At 44.1% G+C, this 19,387-nt stretch overlaps 1 protein-coding gene across 1 annotated transcript in view; it reads right to left on the minus strand.

Annotated features, from left to right (window-relative positions):
• The window catches only part of LOC117554842 (muscleblind-like protein 1), a gene marked incomplete in the record, with an annotated part of 108,534 nt that overhangs the window by 17,567 nt on the left and 71,580 nt on the right, over nt 1–19,387 (minus strand). Inside the window, 2 exon segments of the mRNA XM_034229391.1 lie at nt 13–252; nt 3,124–3,339. Coding sequence (XP_034085282.1) covers nt 13–252; nt 3,124–3,339 — 456 coding nt within the window.

Consider the following 19,387-nt stretch of genomic DNA (forward strand, 5'->3'; position numbering starts at 1 on the left):
ACAGATACCTACCATGGCTGCAGCAGCCGCTGCCTGGTTAACTTGGTGTTGGGCAGCTTTGATCTTGGCCTGCAGGTGAGCCGGAGGGTGAAAGTACTTGCACTTCTCCCTCGTGCAGCGGCCCTTTATGTAGTCCATACACACGGTGACTGTGTTGTCGTTGGTGTCGATCATCGTACTATCTGAAGGGTGGGCAAAGCGACAGTCGTTCTCCCCACGTGAGCAGTTACCCCGCTGGTATTCCCGACACACCTGGTGCACAAAATTACACAAATAAACTCGCCTTTTACAACTTTGTATTGTTAAATGTTGAGAACACAACATTATAACACACCTTTATGCACACAAACAGCAGACAGACACGCACATCATGAAGTTACTGTTCGCTTTACTTCAGATTTGATGAAGTAATCAATCTGTTCAGTCATTTCAGAACCTGACAATCACTTTACCAGACAGAGCTAACCAATCTTAGTGACAGGTTCGGCCATTACTGTTGTTTGATAAGCAGCACAGACCGTAACCAGTGTTTACAGACTCATCAATCACATAACATTTATCCATTATTCAAATGAGATGTGTTGTTGTTTGTTCTCCATATACAGTAGACAGAAGGGGGCAACATCTGCTTGAGCAGTTCGGAAACTGGTTGCCTCAGCTAGAATGTAGAGGCTCATGGGAAATATGAGGCTGGTTACCCTCAAGGGTGGCTGCAGCTGACGTAATATCCAGCCCACGCACAACAACACACACACAGACACAAGGTGGGTGCACATTTAAATTATGAGGCAGCATTTTTCCCCCCAAATTGACAATAACCTAGATCTCAGGGAACAGTCAGCCTCCATTGTATCTGAATTGCATTCAGGATCCTACTCTAAATTAAACGTAATTTCATGGTGTGTTGTATCGATCTATCAGTTGTTGTAAGAGATACAAGCCATTTACCGAATGTCTGTTTACTAGTCTCACTGTCTGCATGCGTAAAGGATTTGATTTGTGGTGGAACGGCTGACAGACAAAAGGCCACCAACAGTGTAATCTACAAACTACCCCTGCTCAGTCTCCTGTCATGACAGCTCATCATCCCCAATCACCAATCTGTGTGAGCGATGAAGCAGGATTCTCTCTCTCTATCTGTCTCTGCTTTCTCTTTTGTACCTCTATCACTCACTCATTCACATATTGATGTACACGTACACAAGCACACTCATACACAATAATTCCTCACCACTGCCACCATCATCACCACTGACACTGGTCTTATTTAAAAAAGAAGAGAGACTGCCTTGTTGTCAGGCAGATGTTTGAGAGGCAAGTAAGGGAGGGAGGAAACAAGGGAGGGAGCAAGTGAGAGAGTGGTTGATGAATAAAGAGTAAAGGACAGACGGATGGAGAACAAGGAAAGACAGAGTGAGAGTCATGGAATCAGGTGAGTGTGGCGATCATTGAAAACTATTTGAGATGAAAATAATGGAAATGGAATGGAAGCAATTTAATGTTCTCTGCACCAGGTGTGGACCAGGGTTTTTAACTGCGGTTAAGAATGCATTAGAGAGAGCAAACGCAGTGGAAGTGCTTAGTTAGACAAACAAATAAAGGGCCCATTAATCATATTTCTGTCCCCATGGTAACTGTCCCTCTGGGCCATTTACATCACCATGGTTTCAGATAAGCAACCTTATGATTTAATGCACAATGAAAGGCTGCAGTACAGCTCCATAAAGATAGAGACAGAGAGACTGTCTGGAAAGTATTTCTCAGGATAACAGTCTGAAGGTTTGTTTTTCTAAAAAAGGAATTTCTGTCAGCCTCAAGGAAATAGCCTGTAACATATCTGCGCATGTGTGTTGGTCCACCAAATTCCAGCTATGTTTATTTTTGAATGACACACACTAGAAAATAAAATATGTCTGTCCCTTTTCTCGTACATATTTTCAGTAAACCTAACCACTGGCTCTAAATCTTTTGATGGAAAAACTGTCAAAATGGGCAGATGTTTCCTCCATTTCCAATTATTGCATTTGATTGATAAATATGACATAATTTGTTAGTCTGCTTACTAGACTTGGGGTGGATTTCTATCAATCCTTTGCTAGACAATTTATTGAATCTTTCTATCATTCTATCAACAACTTCTGGCCTCTAGTTTTCCTACACTCTTATAACTTCTCTGCGGTCATGACTTAGATAAGGAATGTAATCACATGTAAAACCTTTACCCTTTTTTTCTGTTATATTTGTCTCTACTTGCCCCAGCAGCTCCCCTGACACAACAACAGGTCTACAAATTGATTTTCTATATCGCCCTCGTTCTCTTTTTCCTGTCATTAAACCACTCTCTTGCTCTGCATGTCATTCACTCCTCAGCCTCACCCCTGTTAATTACCAACCCAACGTACCATTTTAAATATAACCTTCCCAACGTTCTTGCACGCCTCCTGGCTGCCTCTAATGATTTGCCCATTATTCCACTTTGTGTTTCCCGGGTATAGGGCTGCATAATGGAGGAGATTGACTTACTTTCCAATTGATGATTTTCTAAACACAGCTAGAGGAGCGGCACTCAGGTTTCAAATAACTGATTGCCCTCATGTAAGAATTAAAGATGTTTCGTAAAATGACATGATACAGTTTATCTTGAGCTCGGGCCAAACAAAGCTGTATCCTGCTGGTTGATGGGATGCAGCAGGGAAAACGACTGTGTTTGTAGACATACTCTCATTAACGTCTATCTTTGCTTAAGTCTGGGTAATGACTTTATTATGGTAAATGGATGAAGTTACTGTAACATAAATTGTGGGCCAGATACATAATTAAAGTCTACAAACAGAAACAGTTGAAGCAAGACTTTCCAACCAATGTCTTTAATATTCAAACAGGCACAGTCCTATTCAAAGCGCAATATGTTTGCATAGCTGAGGAAAAGGTCCTGTGACTCGGAGTGTGGTGTTTAGTAGAGTCTTGTTGGTCTATATTTTAATCTGTAACTGATATAAAAGTGAACAAAAAATGATACAAATCCAACTATCTGTTTGGTCTTTGGAATGTGTGCCATTGTTCACATTTAATCTCTTTAAACATACATGTGTGTGTTTGTGAATGTATGTGGGTGTTGCTCACCTCCAGTCTGTCTGTCCTCATGAGTTTCTGTGCGGCAGCAGCAGCAGCTGGTATGGATACATTGGGGTTGCTGGTGACCAGTACGGAGCCATTGGGCAAGATGTCAGTGGGCATCAGGCCAGGCGAAACAGGGCCAAGGTAAGGGTTAAACGCAGCGGCTGCTGCAGCAGCAGCATTGACATTGGTTGCAAGACTGGGTGTGACTGAAAACATGGGCTGTTGGGACAAGCAAAATGAGAGAGTTGGTCAAAGGAAAGCTAAACTATGTTATTCACATTTTCAAGATCTATGTAAAAACAGTGAACATTTGAATAATTACAATGTCATCCTTTCTGGCTCCTAATAAAATATTACTGATAGAAGAAAAGAGATGTGTGCATCATCAACAGCCAAGAAGAGGATACGAACTGTGGTTGGGGTTGTGAATGCAAAGAAGGTGTCAAAAACAGGCTATGTGCCTTGATCTGAGAACAAAACATTACATCTTCTTTAACGTCTTTCTCTTTCAATTGAGATTACACATGAAGGAGGCCTAGACTCTGTTTGTAGTCACCTACTCCCTACATGTTTCAGATGGAATCATACGCTTCACAGACCAGAGATCACACACATATAGGTGTAATAACGCTGAGGGATGTCAAGCTGTGCGTGTGTAGGAGGGGGAGATACTGTAAAAACATGTACCGCCTGTAAGGGCTTCACTAGAGTTTGAAAAACACATTATGTGAGAGGGAGGCTAAGTAGTATGCTAGCTGACATAGTGAAATGCAAGTTTTCCCTGCACGTTCCTGACCTCAGCCCCAGTCTGAGGATTGTCTCTTGAGCCCCTGCCAACACGACACAGTGAGTAATAGAGCAGCCATGGCTGTACAGCTACATTCCCCCCCAAAACCTCCTTGCTGCTCTGGGATGACTCAGAAAAATCAGGAATAATGGCCTTGTGGATTTTCAGATTCTTTCTGGGCTTTCTTATATATATCAGTTGTATGATATTAGTTTGGATTTTTTTCAGCTGAATGTTGGTATGATGTCAGTGAAAAGACTCACAGTCACGAGACTGTAACAATACACTGATGTCATCCTGCAAAAACTTTGTGATCTTGCTAATGACCTTTTCTGGAATCTATTTTTCTTTACTTTGCATCAATATGTGTCAGGACATTGTAGATTGTTGCTATGAATCACAATCGCAATAGATTGAAAACAGTTATGTTAAATTGGGCATATTCACACAGTATGATACAAAACACATATCACCGCATGCCTCCGAACAGCAATTTGTGCAGTGATATGAAGTTTGTCAGACATTGGATATAAAGATTTCCTATTTTACATATCCTGAACCCGTGATAAAAAAGTATGTCCTAAATGAGCATGCAACTGTAGCTACATCAATTAATCGCTTTATATTTTCTTTCAAAAGATATTATATTATAATACATTTTTCAATACAAAATGATATCTTTACAACATCTTTAAAATAGAGACAAGGTGTTTGAAGTGGATTGGAAACATACAAATGTTTATTATGAAACAAGTGTAATTGCTTAAAGGGGACCTATCATGCAAATTGCACTTTTGTACATCTTTTATACATGAATATGTGTCCCCGGTGTGTCAGGGAACTCACCAAGTGTCAGAAAACACAACCCTCTCTCTTTTCCTCCATACCCAAATCTCTAAAAACGGGGCTGCAACGGAGCTGATTATTATTTGAATTTTTCTGACGTCAGAAAAGGGTTGCTCCGCCTATATGGGCAACTCTCCACATATCAGGGGAATGAGAGACCGCTCGAAAGCGCTGGAGACGCTGTAGTACATATGCCAGGCCTGTATGTGGCGCTGTAGTCTGCCACAAAAGCAGAATCAGCCCTTGCAAAAACAGGGCTGGAAAAGAGCAAATTGAGCAAAATGAGGCATGGCTAAAATGCATGATCTGTTTGGTATTTTGAAAAAAAAACTTCACAGACATGTTTTATATAGGTATGGCCCTACAATATATGTTTCAAATATAGCATGATGGGTCCACTTTAAGTTATCCGGCTCAATCCAAATGCACAAACTTATTTAACTGGATGTCTTTAAGACGATCACAGTGTTCTCCATCATCTAGTATACTGCAGTAGAGCCACACCCTAGCATCAGCCAGCATTTAACGATTATAATTAATCAATGAACTAAATAGTTACAGTAGCCTATAGGCCTCCATACTTTGTGTTTAAGGTATTGTCGTATTTATAATTTAAGTGTATTTACAGTATAATATAATACTGGTGGTGCCTGTTTGTAAGATTGGGGTACATTTCAAGTGTTATCTTATTTTCCTTTTTACACTGCAAAACTAGTCAGATATAGTGTTTCACAGATTCCGCTTCGCTTTGCCTCCGTTGAAAGTTCAGAAAAGTTCAACTTTTCAAGCGGCGACGGAAGCGCTAGCCAATCAAACCGTGTGCTTGTGTGTCCGGGGCGGGAGATTAATGTGATTGGTTGTTGGTCGCGTGCCAGACACGCCAACTGGCAAGCTTCAACGCGACGGAACCGTGTGGACGTACCGTTACGGCTGTGCCGTGGCGTGCACAGCGATCGCGGCCACTCTATTCAATGCATCTGTTTCCACCAGACGCGCCGCAATACGGCTCAGAAGCGTCCCAGAAGCGTCCCAGAACTGTCCCAGAAGCGTCCCAGAACTGTCCCAGAACTGTCCCAGAAGCGTCTCGGCGCTGGCCTCCACAAAAAATACGCGGCTGGTCTATTTTTGACGCGAGACGTTGCATAGCACCGGCCAGGAAGTGGAACGGTCAGAGCATCCAGTCAATCCCCAAAATAAACACATTTTGCAGAGCCTATCCCTCCGTAGTCTTTCAAGTAAAATGCCAGCGTTCTTCTCCGGTTTACAGGCACTGTGTAAATTATATAGAATAATTATGATGATGAATGCATTTTTTTACCACTAAAATACAGCAACACATCTTTGATTCATGTCGTTTATAACTGGACTATTACAATTATTGTTAACTTTTTTTGTCTGTACAAAGTAGCCTGTCCAGTAAATATGCCCAAATCAACAAAAACTGCAAGCTGGCACGCAAGACGCTCCGCTTCTGAAACGCGCCCGGTGGGGTATGACGCTGTAGGAGGTCGGAACAAAACCGCGGCGCAGCCGTAACACGGCGCAGACGGACCCGGTGGAATCCCGGTGTAGCGTTCCCATTTTTTTTTAGTACTGCTTTCTGATCAAATTCAAATAATGAAAACCGAGTGATGGACTGGTTTCGACTGGGTTATGGTATTACTGTAGTAGTTGTCTTTGACGTTAACTGCAATGCATTTATCGTTAAAGCGCCTGCGAAGCCACTTTTGTCTCGTAGCCAATCATATCCCGATCCGGCCGCAAAGCACCAGCCCAGTAATCAAACCACCAATTACAATGAAGTAAGTGTGATTTTCAAAAGTAAAGCTAGCTAGTTAGCTGTTAATTTCTTCTTAAAAGGTGGTTACACAAACATTTTTCATGGCAAACATAACAAAAACCTGCATTGGATCCAAATGCCAACAGAAGTACCAACGATGGACTCACAGCTGGTGCCTTTGCTAGTATCGAGTCACCGGATACATGTACAGGAGGGTCCCGTGAGCAGAGACTGGAGCCGAGCCAGGCAGTAACGACATCAGACAGCTGGCTGATAGTGCTGGGAATCTGCCATAGGCCTACTGCTACGGACTTGGGAGATAGAGGAAGCGACCCGTCTCAGCCCAACCTGCCGGACTATCCGAAAACTTCATCTGATAACTTCAAAACCTACACACTGAATACAGCAAAGATGCAGAAACTGTGTCCTGTTTTCTGTGCTGGCAGTTGAGACAGAAGAGATGAATGATGTTTATGATGCCACTGCCAAGCGTTGCATATTGTTGCATTAAGTTTAAGGTAAGATAATGAGTTGAAGTTATAAGCTGCCACATAATTATATTTTAATTACGTTTAATAACTTTTAGTTCAATATGCTTATAATATTAAACACTAATGACGATCTCTACCAGCTTGGTTACATTTGCTATAAAAACATAATCAAAAGTGAAATGCATTTTAACCTGTGCGAATTGGGTTCGTCAAACCACTCACCACAGCTTATTTTTAAACTAAACTTTAGTGGTTGGCTTAATTTGTCTCTGTTTCATTTTGTAAATAATTTTGTGATGGAAACTTATCCTACATAAAATGTTTATTGAGTAGTTCTACTTCAAATGCTAAGCTAACGTTAGCTTATCAGTTTAGCAGGTGTAGTTGTGTTGGCAGTAATTTCATTTTACTCTGGTTTGTGGAAGTGTCTAAAGGAAACTGTTTTGTAATGCACAACACCTCTACTAAGTAATGTTGACAATTGTATTAAAGGCAATAAAGGGGAATTTATTTAATTGTAGAGTTTGTAATTACTTAATTTGTATGTTGTAAGACTTGATGCAGTGATTTGTCAATCAGTATTTCTGATAAGAAATGGTAAACTACATAATAACGTTTCTAAAACTGACCTTCGTAAGAACTGTGGAGGTAGATTTAGGACAAGGCAGGGTTGGTAGTTTTGTTTGGATTTACTATTGTTATGAAAACATATTATTTTCTTAAACAGGTCTGAGGCAAACATTGGAGGCTTCTGGAGAGGGAGTGTAAGAACCTGAAGCTGTCTGTTATTTGATTAAAGGGATGCAACACACTACAGAAGCACTACAGAAGCAAATGACAGGCAAACAAAATGAAACTATGTGGAACTCTGCATCTCTTTAATATATGAATATTGTTTTATATCTGCTGTTTTAGGCCATCCCCTTTTCAATATAAAAAGTAACACTTAAACAAACCACACCTGATTTTAATAAAACAACCATGCCCTGTTCATTTCCTCAGTAAATGCATATAGTCCGGGAGCCGTGAGGTTGAACCTTGTTTCATCAGATAACGTTTTTTTTCTCTGCTGTTTCTTGTAGCTTGGGGGTACCTCTTCAAAATCCAACAGGGTGCCCAGTGATATCCCTTGAGCATTTTCGGATATTAACCCCTTTATGCCCAAAATGCCCAAATCCCTGAAAAATAAGGATTTGTGAGATTTCATGCAAAATTCTCAAACGAAATGCACCAAATGTTGCTTTCTCCAATGTTTATTCATAAAGGAGGTCATGTGTTCCAAATTAATGAATATTAACCCTTTTATGCCAGCTTTTCATGTCATGTCTAACACATGTTGTAACCATTTCATCTAAAGTGTAATATACCCTGTGATTATGTAATTAAACCATAATTGCAAGATTTTGTTACATACGTATTATGCCTCCAGATTGTATTTGGCAAGATGTATGTGGCACTATTATAATTATAAGTGGTTTTATTACAGAACAGGATGAAACAAAAGGGAAGGCGTGCAGCCTGAACAAACAAAAGGGCCAAAAGGGCACAGGTTGATAACCCAACAAAAGGAGGACTCTAAAAAAGGAGTCTGATGGCATACAGGGAAAATAAATAATATAAAGAACGAAACAAAACCTCACTTTACAAGTGGTACAACTAACCAAGGAATCTATACAAAACACAGCTAAACTAAAGGCGACAATCACAGAATCCAAAACTACTCTAACCACTAACTAATCACACAAGGTTAACCACAGTTCAACAGAATTCACTAAGGAGCAAGTAGCGAGAGGCGTCTGTTCACTCAACAGAGCCTCCAGAGTGGTGATAGTCCGCGGCCTTTGTACTCCTCCCCTGCAGATGTGCGCCGGCTGTGCGCTGCGATTGGATGACGTCAATCAAATCACCATCTTCAGAGGCGGACCAGAGGATGGGCAGCCAATGACGTCAGGGCTACTGCGCAGCTTATTTACATATTACACGCACAGCTGAAAACACTCACAGGCATATTAATGAGCAGACAGAAACAGCAACCGTAACACCTGGCTAGAGGGATTTTACAACACCATCTCAAGCAAAGTGAAGACCATGGCAAAAAACAACGAAATCCATCAAAATTGGCGACTCCAAAATGTATGACCTAAATGTGATCTATTCGAGGACCATCGCACTGTTCTCTAGCTATCGCGATGTTGACGTGAAGGATGTCTTCACCTATGAGCTGGCACCAGTCCCAACTGCCATGTTCACAGAGGACGGAATGCGAATTTGTAAAGCCAAGTCCACACTGAAGAAGTCACTCCAGGTTGAAGTCTCCAGGAGGAATGCCGGTGATGCAGATGTCACTGTCATTGATGGATCAGCACTTCTTTGGACCATACACTGGCCAGCTGATGGTACTGTTGCTGATTTTATTGATAATGTTAAAACACAGCTGATTTCATACCTGTCAGAGAATGACGTCTACCTCATCTTTGACAGATACTATGATTACAGTATCAAGTCTGTCACCAGAGATGTCAGGGAGACAGTGGTCAGTAGGAAACATCATCTCCTCCTATCAACTAAGCTACCAGCCCAGAAGGTTGTCTTGTCATCCATTGAAAGCAAGAAACAGCTCAATCTATTACTATTTAAGGAACTGACCGAAGACAGGCTTTTCCATCTACGGGGCACAAACAAACACAAGTTGGTGGTGACAGGGGAGGACTCATGCCCCATCGAGATCAGGATGGAAGAAAGAAGGAGCCGATATGAGCTAGAAAATCAGAATGGAAGAAGCTGACACCATCATTGTCCAACAAGTCCTGGGGTGTGCTGGAGAAGCCCATCAAATCTCTGTGGTTTCTGATGACACAGATGTGTTCGTCCTACTCCTTCACCATCACCATCAGGCAGGACTGGATGTACCACTCATCATGGAATCCCCCCGCAAGGAAAGAGCAATAGTGAACATCAAGGCGACACTGTCCAAGCATTCAGAAATTGTCGAGAACCTTTTACCAGCCCATGCCATATCGGGATGGGACACTGTAGTGTCTTACTATGGGTTGGGAAAAGGCTCTGTCCTCAAAGTCCTGAAAGCTACGAACTATCAGCAACATGGATGCACCATTCCAGCAAATCCTCTACCAAGCCACTGCCTTCATCTCAGCCTGTTATGGCATAAAGGAGAACACAGACATGTCACACACAAGGCTACTTGTCTGGGGGGGAAATAATGGAAAAGGACATATGTCTGCTCCAAACCTTGTTGCTCTACCACCAACAAATGAAGCCTTCATTGAGAATGTTAAGAGGGCCCACTTTCAGGCAATGTTGTGGCGAAATCTCAATGTAAACCTGCTGCCAGCACTGAACCCAGAGGAATTTGAATGGAAAAAAGATATGTGTAACAGGTCACTGATCCCAACCCATCTACCAGAAGATGCCAAACTTGTCCCAGATTACATTTTGGAGATGCAAGAGTGAGACCCCTTGCAACTCCAAGAAGTGCAGTTGTAAAGTGCATGGTTTGCCATTCACAATGTTCTGTGCATGTTTCAGGGTGGGTTGCTCAAGATCCTAACACTAGATGATCATCAGCAATATTTGTAATGTGTCATTTCTATATGATAATGAGCAACAATCTGCTTGCCTTTCCTTTTTGTTGTTGGCAATAAACACCACGCTGTTGCTTGCATTGTCTTTGCAGAATTCACTGCACTACAAAAGTATGTTTTGCTGGGTCAGCTTGAAAGGGTTAATATGAATTAATTTAGAATACAATGCACTGTATGAATATAAACAGTGGGGAGGGCAAATGTGATGCATTTGATTTGAATATATTTCAATATTATCGCACTCTCCAAAAACTTGGAGTTTCAGGCTCTGCACTTTCCCTCCTCACCTCATATCTGAAAGACCGTACCTACAGGGTGACTTGGAGAGGGTCTGAGTCCCACCCTTGTCAATTAACTACAGGGATCCCTCAGGGCTCTGTTCTTGGTCCCCTCCTCTTCTCCCTGTACACAAACTCACTCGGATCAGTCATTAGCCCGCATGGTTTTTCATACCACTGCTACGCTGACGACACCCAATTAATTCTGTCCTTTCCCCGCTCAGAGACCCAGGTCGTCGCACGCATCTCTGCTTGTCTAGCTGACATCTCTCAGTGGATGTCTGCTCATCACCTCAAGCTCAACCTTGACAAGACTGAGCTGCTCTTCCTTCCGGGAAAAGATTGTCCCACTCTTGACCTAACAATCAACATCGGCACCTCAGTTGTTTCCCCGACTCAGACTGCAAGGAATCTGGGTGTGACCCTAGATAACAACCTGTCCTTCACTGCAAACATAGCTGCCACAACCCGTTGCTGCAGATACACGCTTTACAACATCAGGAAGATACGTCCCCAGCTGACACAGAAAGCGACGCAGGTTCTGGTCCAGGCTCTCGTCATCTCACGCCTAGACTACTGCAACTCCCTCCTGGCTGGTCTACCTGCATGTGCCATCCGACCTCTGCAGCTCATCCAGAATGCAGCGGCTCGTTTGGTCTTCAACCTTCCTAAATTTTCCCACACCACTCCGCTCCTCCGCTCCCTTCACTGGCTTCCGGTAACTGCTAGAATCCACTTCAAGACACTGGTACTTGCTTACCATGCTGCAAATGGATCTGGCCCTTCGTACATCCAGGACATGGTTAAACCGTACACCCCAGCGCGTGCACTACGCTCTGCATCAGCCAAACGACTCGCTGCGCCCTCGCTGCGAGGGGGACCCAAGTTCCCATCGGCAAAAACACGTGGGTTTGCTATCCTGGCTCCAAGATGGTGGAATGAGCTCCCCATTGACATCAGAACAGCAGATAGCTTGCACATCTTCCGGCGCAGACTGAAAACTCATCTCTTTCGACTCCACTTCGAGCGATAGAACTATTAACAAAGCACTTATATACTAATAAAGGACTGGCTTATCTAAAGCCAGTTGAGTAGCACTTGAAATGTTTGGCTCTATGAAACCTGATGTACTTATATGATTCTGTTTTCTTCAAGGTTGTGTCTTCCTGGTCGAATGTACTTATTGTAAGTCGCTTTGGATAAAAGCGTCAGCTAAATGCAATGTAATGTAATGTAATGTAATGAAATCTCATAAATCCTTATCTTTCTGGGATTTTGGCCATGACGGGGTTAATATCCAAAAATGCTCAAGGGATATCACCGGGCACCCTCCTGTTGAAGAGGTACCTCCAAGCTACAAGAAACAGCAGGAAAAAAACGTTATCAGATGAAACAAGGTTCATCTAAAAATCAGGCTTTGGCTCCCAGACTAATAGTGTATGTCAGGGTTCCCCAATTATATTTACCAAAGGGCCAATTTGTGTCAAGCATGACAAGCTAAGGGCCAAAATATGATGTGTCACTAAAAGTTGTTTTACACTATGTGCAGATGTTACCTCTATTATAATTGTTGTAGTAGTGGCAGTAGAAATTAAACAAACCCTGTGTTGAGAGTAAAGGAAAAATGCATCCTTGAACCAAAATTAGACCGAAATCAAACATTTATTAACAATAATAATAAATAAATGCTTTAACAAATACAAATGATTTTGCCGTGGTCTGGTGGGGCATAATAATACAACAAAATAAAAAACAACAGAGTGAACTCTGATCAAATAGTCAGACAGGTCCACATCCAATTCAGCAAACACTGTAACTGTCAAGATCTGTCTGTGTTGTATTTTGTCTTGTCTTTTTCTGTCTTTTGTTTCATGTTTTATTTTGAAAGGTCTTCACCTCCTGTCTTGCCTGTTTCTGTCTGTGTTGTGTTTTGTCTTGTCTAGATCTGTTTTTGGTTTTCTGTCTGCGTTGTGTCTTGTCTAGATCTGTCTTTGGTTTTCTGTCTGCGTTGTGTTTTGTCTTTAGATCTGTCGTTAGTTTCCCTGGTGTGTCTTATTACCCGATTGTGTGCACCTGGTGTCCCTGTGTTTTCTCCTCCCTCCTCACCTGTGTCTTGTTTGTATAATTAGTCTTGTGTGTATTTAAGTTCTGGTTTTTCTGTCTGTCTTTGTCAGTTCGTCTTGTGTTATGACTTGGTCTTCGGTGAGTGTTTTGTTCTGTCTTTGTTTATAGTATAGCCTTGACATAAAGGAGATATTTTTGACACTTTAATCTGCATTTGGGTCCTACTTCCTGCACACACCGTAACATTACGAACCGACCTGAGATATGGGCCCAGCAGATCCGTTTTGAGCAGGAACTATTGGATGTTACCTTTTCTCTGTCTGTCTGCGCTCATCGATGGATAGGAGTGGTCAGGGTTCAGCAGCGAGAGGCTGCTATGGCTGAGGCACACCAGATGGCTATGGAGAAGCCAGGTTTAGTGAAGTTCTTACCTGGCTGGATTTTGGACTTCCTCTCGGTGTGTGATTCCCGGGCCTGCTAGCCCCAGGCATGCTAGTACCCTGACTCCCAACTCCCAACCTGGCGCCGTACACCTCAGTGTGTTCCGTCTGGCGTCAGCCCCTGCTTCTCACCCAGTGTTTGCTACAGTCCAGGAGCCATACACTGGTACTCGTCTGGCTTTTGGAGGTCCACGGAGCCTCCAAACGGCTCCAAAAAAAGGAGTCGCAAGGCCAGGTTAGCAGCACGAGCCCAAAGTGCCATGGTTCCAGCCCCAGTTCTGGCCCCAGCAGCCATGGTTCCGGCCCCAGTTCTGGCCCCAGCAGCTATGGTTCCGGCCCCTGTTCTGGCCCCAGCAGCCATGGTTCCAGACCCAGTTCTGGCCCCAGCTGCCATGGTTACGGCCCCGTTCTGGCCCCAGCAGCCATGGTTCCAGACCCAGTTCCGGCCCCAGCAGCCATGGTTCCAGCCCCAGTTCTGGCCCCAGCAGCCATGGTTCCAGCCCCAGTTCTGGCCCCGGCAGCTATGGTTCCGGCCCAAGTTCCGGCCTCGGCAGCCATGGTTCCGGCTTAAATTCCGGCTCCAAAGCCGGCCCACACAGCCATGATCCAGGCTTCAGCTCCGGACCTTACAGCCATGTTTCCGGCTCCAGAACTGGATCTTACAGCCATGTTTCCGGCTCCAGAACCGGCCCATGCAGCCATGATTCCGGCTCAAGTACTGGGCCCAGCAGCCATGGTTCCGGCACCAGTTCCAGCCATGGTTCTGGCTAAAGTACCGGCCCCAGCAGTCATGGTCCCGACTCCGGCTCCTCGTCACCTGTTGGCTCTCCAGCCAACACCAGCTCCCCGAGTCCTGTCGGCATACCGACCGACACAAGTTCCCTCTCTAGTCCCCTCTCAAGTTTCCTCTCAAATCCCCTCTCAAGTCTCCTCTCGAGTTCTCTCTCAAGTCTCCTCTCGAGTTCCCTCTCTAGTCTCCTCTCGAGTCTCCTCTCGAGTTCCCTCTCTAGTCTCCTCTCGAGTCACCTCTCGAGTTCCCTCTCTAGTTCCCTCTCGAGTTCCCTCTCAAGCCCTCTCTCGAGTTCCCTATCGGGTCACCTCTCGAGTCTCCGTTCAAGTTCCCTCTCGAGATTCCTTTCAAGTCACCTCTCAAGTTTCCTCTCGAGTTCCCTCTCAAGCCCTCTCTCGAGTTCCCACTCAAGTCCCTACTCATGTGCCGTTGGAGGTCCCGCAGACTACTCTTCTGCCAGGGGTCCTGCCAACCCCATGTCCTGAGCCGTTGGAGGTCCCGCAGACTGCTCTTCTGCCGGGGGTCCTGCCAACCCCATGTCCTGTGCCGTTGGAGGTCCCGCAGACTGCTCTTCTGCCGGGGGTCCTGCCAACCCCATGTCCTGTTCCATTGGAGGTTCCGCTGGGGGTCCTGCCAATCCTTTGTCCTGTCCCGTTGGGGGTCCCGCCGACTACTCTCCTGCCGGGGGTCCTGCCAACCCTATGTCCTGTCCCGTTGGGGGTCCCGCCGACTACTCTCCTGCTGGGGGTCCTGCCAACCCTATGTCCTGTCCCGTTGGGGGTCCCGCCGACTACTCTCCTGCTGGGGGTCCTGCCAACCCCATGTCCTGTGCCGTTGGATGCAGGAAATTTAGTTTAATGTTTAAAATCCTCAGACCTCTACCCTGCATAATCATAACCATAACCATAACCTCTGCAGCGCATCAATCTGCTGCTGTGCGCGCCACATTCTAAATGGCTGAGGTGAAGCTCTCTAGCCGAGAATACAGCATTTCAATAACACTTCCTCAAGAGCGAAATCCAACGTCTGGGAGGCTTTTGGTGTCATCCTAGATGGAGAAAATAACCAACATCCCACGCTTTTTGAGACAAATATGCAACTGCGTGTGTTAATAATTGCACGTTTTCACTGCTCATATATATGCGGGTTCGGGTCGGGTTGTGGATCTTGTGCCGACGGGTCGGGTCGCGGAACTAATTGGCAATATGTGCGGGTAGCGGGGCGGGTTCGGTATTGCACGTCGCGGGTGCGGGGCGGGAGCGGGTCTTGAAAATCAGACCCGTGCAGGACTCTGGTTGGAGGTCCCGCAGACTGCTCTTCTGCCGGGGGTCCTGCCAACCCTATGTCCTGTACCGTTGGAGGTTCTGCTGGGGGTCCTGCCAACCCTTTGTCCTGTCCCATTGGAGGCCCCGCCGACTACTCTTCTGCCGGGGGTCCTGCCAACCCTAAGTCTTGTGCCGTTGGAGGCCCCGCCGACTACTCTCCTGCCGGGGGGTCCCTGCCAACCCTGTGTCTTGTCCCGTTTAAGGCCCCGCCGACTACTCTCCTGCCGGGGGTCCTGCCAACCCTATGTCCTGTCCCGTTGGGGGTCCCGCCGACTACTCTTCTGCCGGGGGTCCTGCCAACCCTATGTCCAGTGCCGTTGGAGGCCCCGCCAACTACTCTTCTGCCGGGGGTCCTGCCAACCCTAAGTCCTGTGCCGTTGGAGGCCCCGCCGACTACTCTCCTGCCGGGGGTCCTGCCAACCCTGTGTCCTGTCCCGTTGGAGGCCCTGCCGACTACTCTTCTGCCGGGGGTCCTGCCAATCCCTTGCCCTGTTCCGTTGTAGGTACCCCCGACTACTCTTCTATCGGGGGTCCTGCCAACTCTATGTCCCGTGCCTTTGGAGGTTCCGCTGGGGATCCTGCCAGCTCTATGTCCAGTCCAGTTGGAGGCCCCGCCATCTCCTGTCCTGCCAGGGGTACTGCCAACCCCTTGTCCAGTTTTGTTGGCGGCTCCGCCATCATCTGTCTCGCCGGGGGTGCTGCCAACTCCTGGTCCTCTTCCGTGGGGGATCCTGCCAAAGCCTGTCCCACCGGCTCCGGTTCCTGTTCGGCCGACACCGGGTCCTGCCCGGCCTCCGGAGTTGTTTGGCCTTCGCCCCACCCTGAACTCTGCCTTGCCCCCGGGCCGTTCCGCCCGTCCCCCACACACCGTAACAGTAACACACACACTTTTAACTGAGTTTCAGTTAGTTACTTTTATAATGTCATACACCGCATTATTAGTTTTAACATTTTTAAATATCTGTACCAAATAATATCAGGCTGTAAATATCAAATAATATTGGGTTTTTTTTACTTTATTTTTTATATATTATTTGAATGTTGTATTCAATTTGACCAGTTTGTCGGCTGTTGTTAAAAGCCCTGCATTATCCAAGGTTTTTGCTATCTCATTTTATTAATTTGTTTTTAATTACGCTGGGTAGCATTTTATTTAGGAAACTAATGTATATATAAAATATAACTATAAAATGGTTATTTTTGTCTTAATAATTATTATACCACAATAGAATTGACAAATTGCAAAAAATAAATTGATGTTGTTCACTCACCAATCAGTGAGAGAAGTGAGAGCGGTGGGATGAGGCAACCTGTCTGATGTTGGGCTTGTATTCTGTTGTGGCCTGAGGCACTGTCCAAGATGTGCACTGGAGAGTCTGTTCCTGTCCTGGCTTTTGATAGCATTCATTGAAGAAAATCCTGATTCGCAGATTTATGTTGAGGGGAACATTGTGAGTAGGAACATAGCAATAGCTCTGGTGTTTTTGAACCGAGCTTGGGGAACCACGTTGATCCAGAAGTCACACACTGGTGCATCCTTTTGTTGAGCTTTCAGCAACTTAGAGCTTCCCATCTCTAACGGCCCCTACAAACGGCGGCGTGCGTTGCCGCTTCAACGCTTCTGCCCATTCACTTTGAATGGGGTGACGTCACGATTCGCCGAACTGCATTGTGGAAGCAAAGCGTAGCTTCTCTCGCGGTGCTCGCTGCAAAAGTAGAGCAATGTTCTACTTTTGACGCCTCGACGGAGGCGTCAGCCAATCGAATCATATGCCAGTACAAGCTCTAGCCCAGGGGTGGGGAACCTTTTTCCTCTCAAGGGCCATTTCAATGTTTTCAACATCCTCCGAGGGCCGTACAAATTATTGACCTCTGCTTAAAAATACTAAAATCACAGCCCATTCATTTCGCCTTTCTTTCATGCTGTGCAAAGAAAAAGCAACCTCTTAATCCAGATATCTTACCATGACTCGCGCATTCACGTGCACGGTTGTGGCATGACCACCAAAACAGAAAGATATGGACACAAGATGTGTGCAAATGTATTTAGACTCCTGTGAACATGATTTAAGTGGGGGGGGGGGACCTAACCTCCTCTAGGGGGGTCCGGGGGGCATGCTCCCCTGGGAAGATTTGTTTTTTTAAATGTTGAAGTTGAAAGCATCAATCCGGTGCACTTTGAGAGCAAAATTAGGAGATCTATGGATACATCTCTCAACACTCATATGAAACATAACTGTAAGCAGATTTATTTTTCTTTATGGATATTTTACAAATCTACGGAAGAGGATTAGGGCCACATAAAAAAAAAAATTTGTGAGGATTTGAAAAAAAAATTATTTTTTTTTTTGTTCTGAGAAAAAAGTCAGAATTCTGACTTTAATCTCAGAATTCTGACTTTAATCTCAGAATTCTGACTTTAATCTCAGAATTCTGACTTTTTTCTCAGAACAAAAAAAAAATATTTTTTTTGGGAGAAAAAAGTCAGAATTCTGACTTTAATCTCAGAATTCTGACTTTTTTCTCAGAAACAAAAAAACATTTTTTTTTTTTGGGAGAAAAAAAGTCAGAATTCTGACTTTAATCTCAGAATTCTGACTTTTTTCTCAGAACAAAAAAAAAACATTTTATTTGGGAGAAAAAAGTCAGAAATACCGGTAACTGTAGAACCAGCTTCACTGCGATTTACACATTGCAGATGGTTGTAAAATGACTTATTATGGTTTCCTCTTGGACCCCCTCTGGCGCGCAGAAATGCACTCACGTCCTCCATTGTTGCCTACTGCAATGTGTAAATCGCAGTGAAGCTGGTTCTACAGTTACCGGTATTTCTGAGAAAAAAGTCAGAATTCTGAGATTAAAGTCAGAATTCTGAGATTAAAGTCCGAATTCTGATTTTTTTTCTCCCAAAAAAAAAAGTTTTTTTGTTCTGAGAAAAAAGTCAGAATTCTGAGATTAAAGTCAGAATTCTGACTTTTTTCTCCCAAAAAAAAAAATGTTTTTTTGTTTTGAGAAAAAGTCAGAATTCTGAGATTAAAGTCAGAATTCTGAGATTAAAGTCAGAATTCTGAGATTAAAGTCAGAATTCTGACTTTTTTTCTCCCAAAAAAATATTTTTTTTTGTTCTGAGAAAAAAGTCAGAATTCTGAGATTAAAGTCAGAATTCTGACTTTTTTTCTCCCAAAAAAAAAAATGTTTTTTTGTTCTGAGAAAAAAGTCAGAATTCTGAGATTAAAGTCAGAATTCTGACTTTTTTCTCAGAACAAAAAAAAAAATTTTTTTTTTCAAATCATCACAAAAATTTTTTTTATGTGGCCCTAATCCTCTTCCGTACAAATCACTCTCCTTTCAAACTGTATTCTTGTTTATTAATAACAACTTTTTTTTACTGTCATATAGTATTTTATACCTGTTTACTTTATTCTCTTATTTGTTTTATAACTATAGGCCTAATGATCATATAAAGATGTGCCTTTACCTCACTGGTTGTAGAAAAAGCTTCTTATATTCGTTAGCATAGCTAGCTAACCAGATGCTAATAACAACAAAGTTATTGACTGTATGATCAGTATGACAGATGAACAGATCGCCACTGGGCTTACAACTAAGACACAGCCACGCAAAAACTGCAGCATGTGTACGGCTCCTTATGGGTACTGCAATTTTTGGAAGTGCCGGAGCGGAGCGGCGTTCTGGTGCTCTCCGTCAGAACTACACCCCTGTAGACGAGACATATACCACGTGATGACACGTTAGGCTTGTGTTGTGTTCAAGTACCCTGACCTTGGCCAGGAAAAACAGGCACTCACTTGTTTAATTATTTTGCGGTCTAGATTTCTTTAATTTTTTTTAATTAAGCGTGCA

The sequence above is a fragment of the Gymnodraco acuticeps genome, unplaced genomic scaffold, assembly GCF_902827175.1.
Source record: "Gymnodraco acuticeps unplaced genomic scaffold, fGymAcu1.1, whole genome shotgun sequence".
Taxonomy (NCBI): Eukaryota; Metazoa; Chordata; class Actinopteri; order Perciformes; family Bathydraconidae; genus Gymnodraco; species Gymnodraco acuticeps.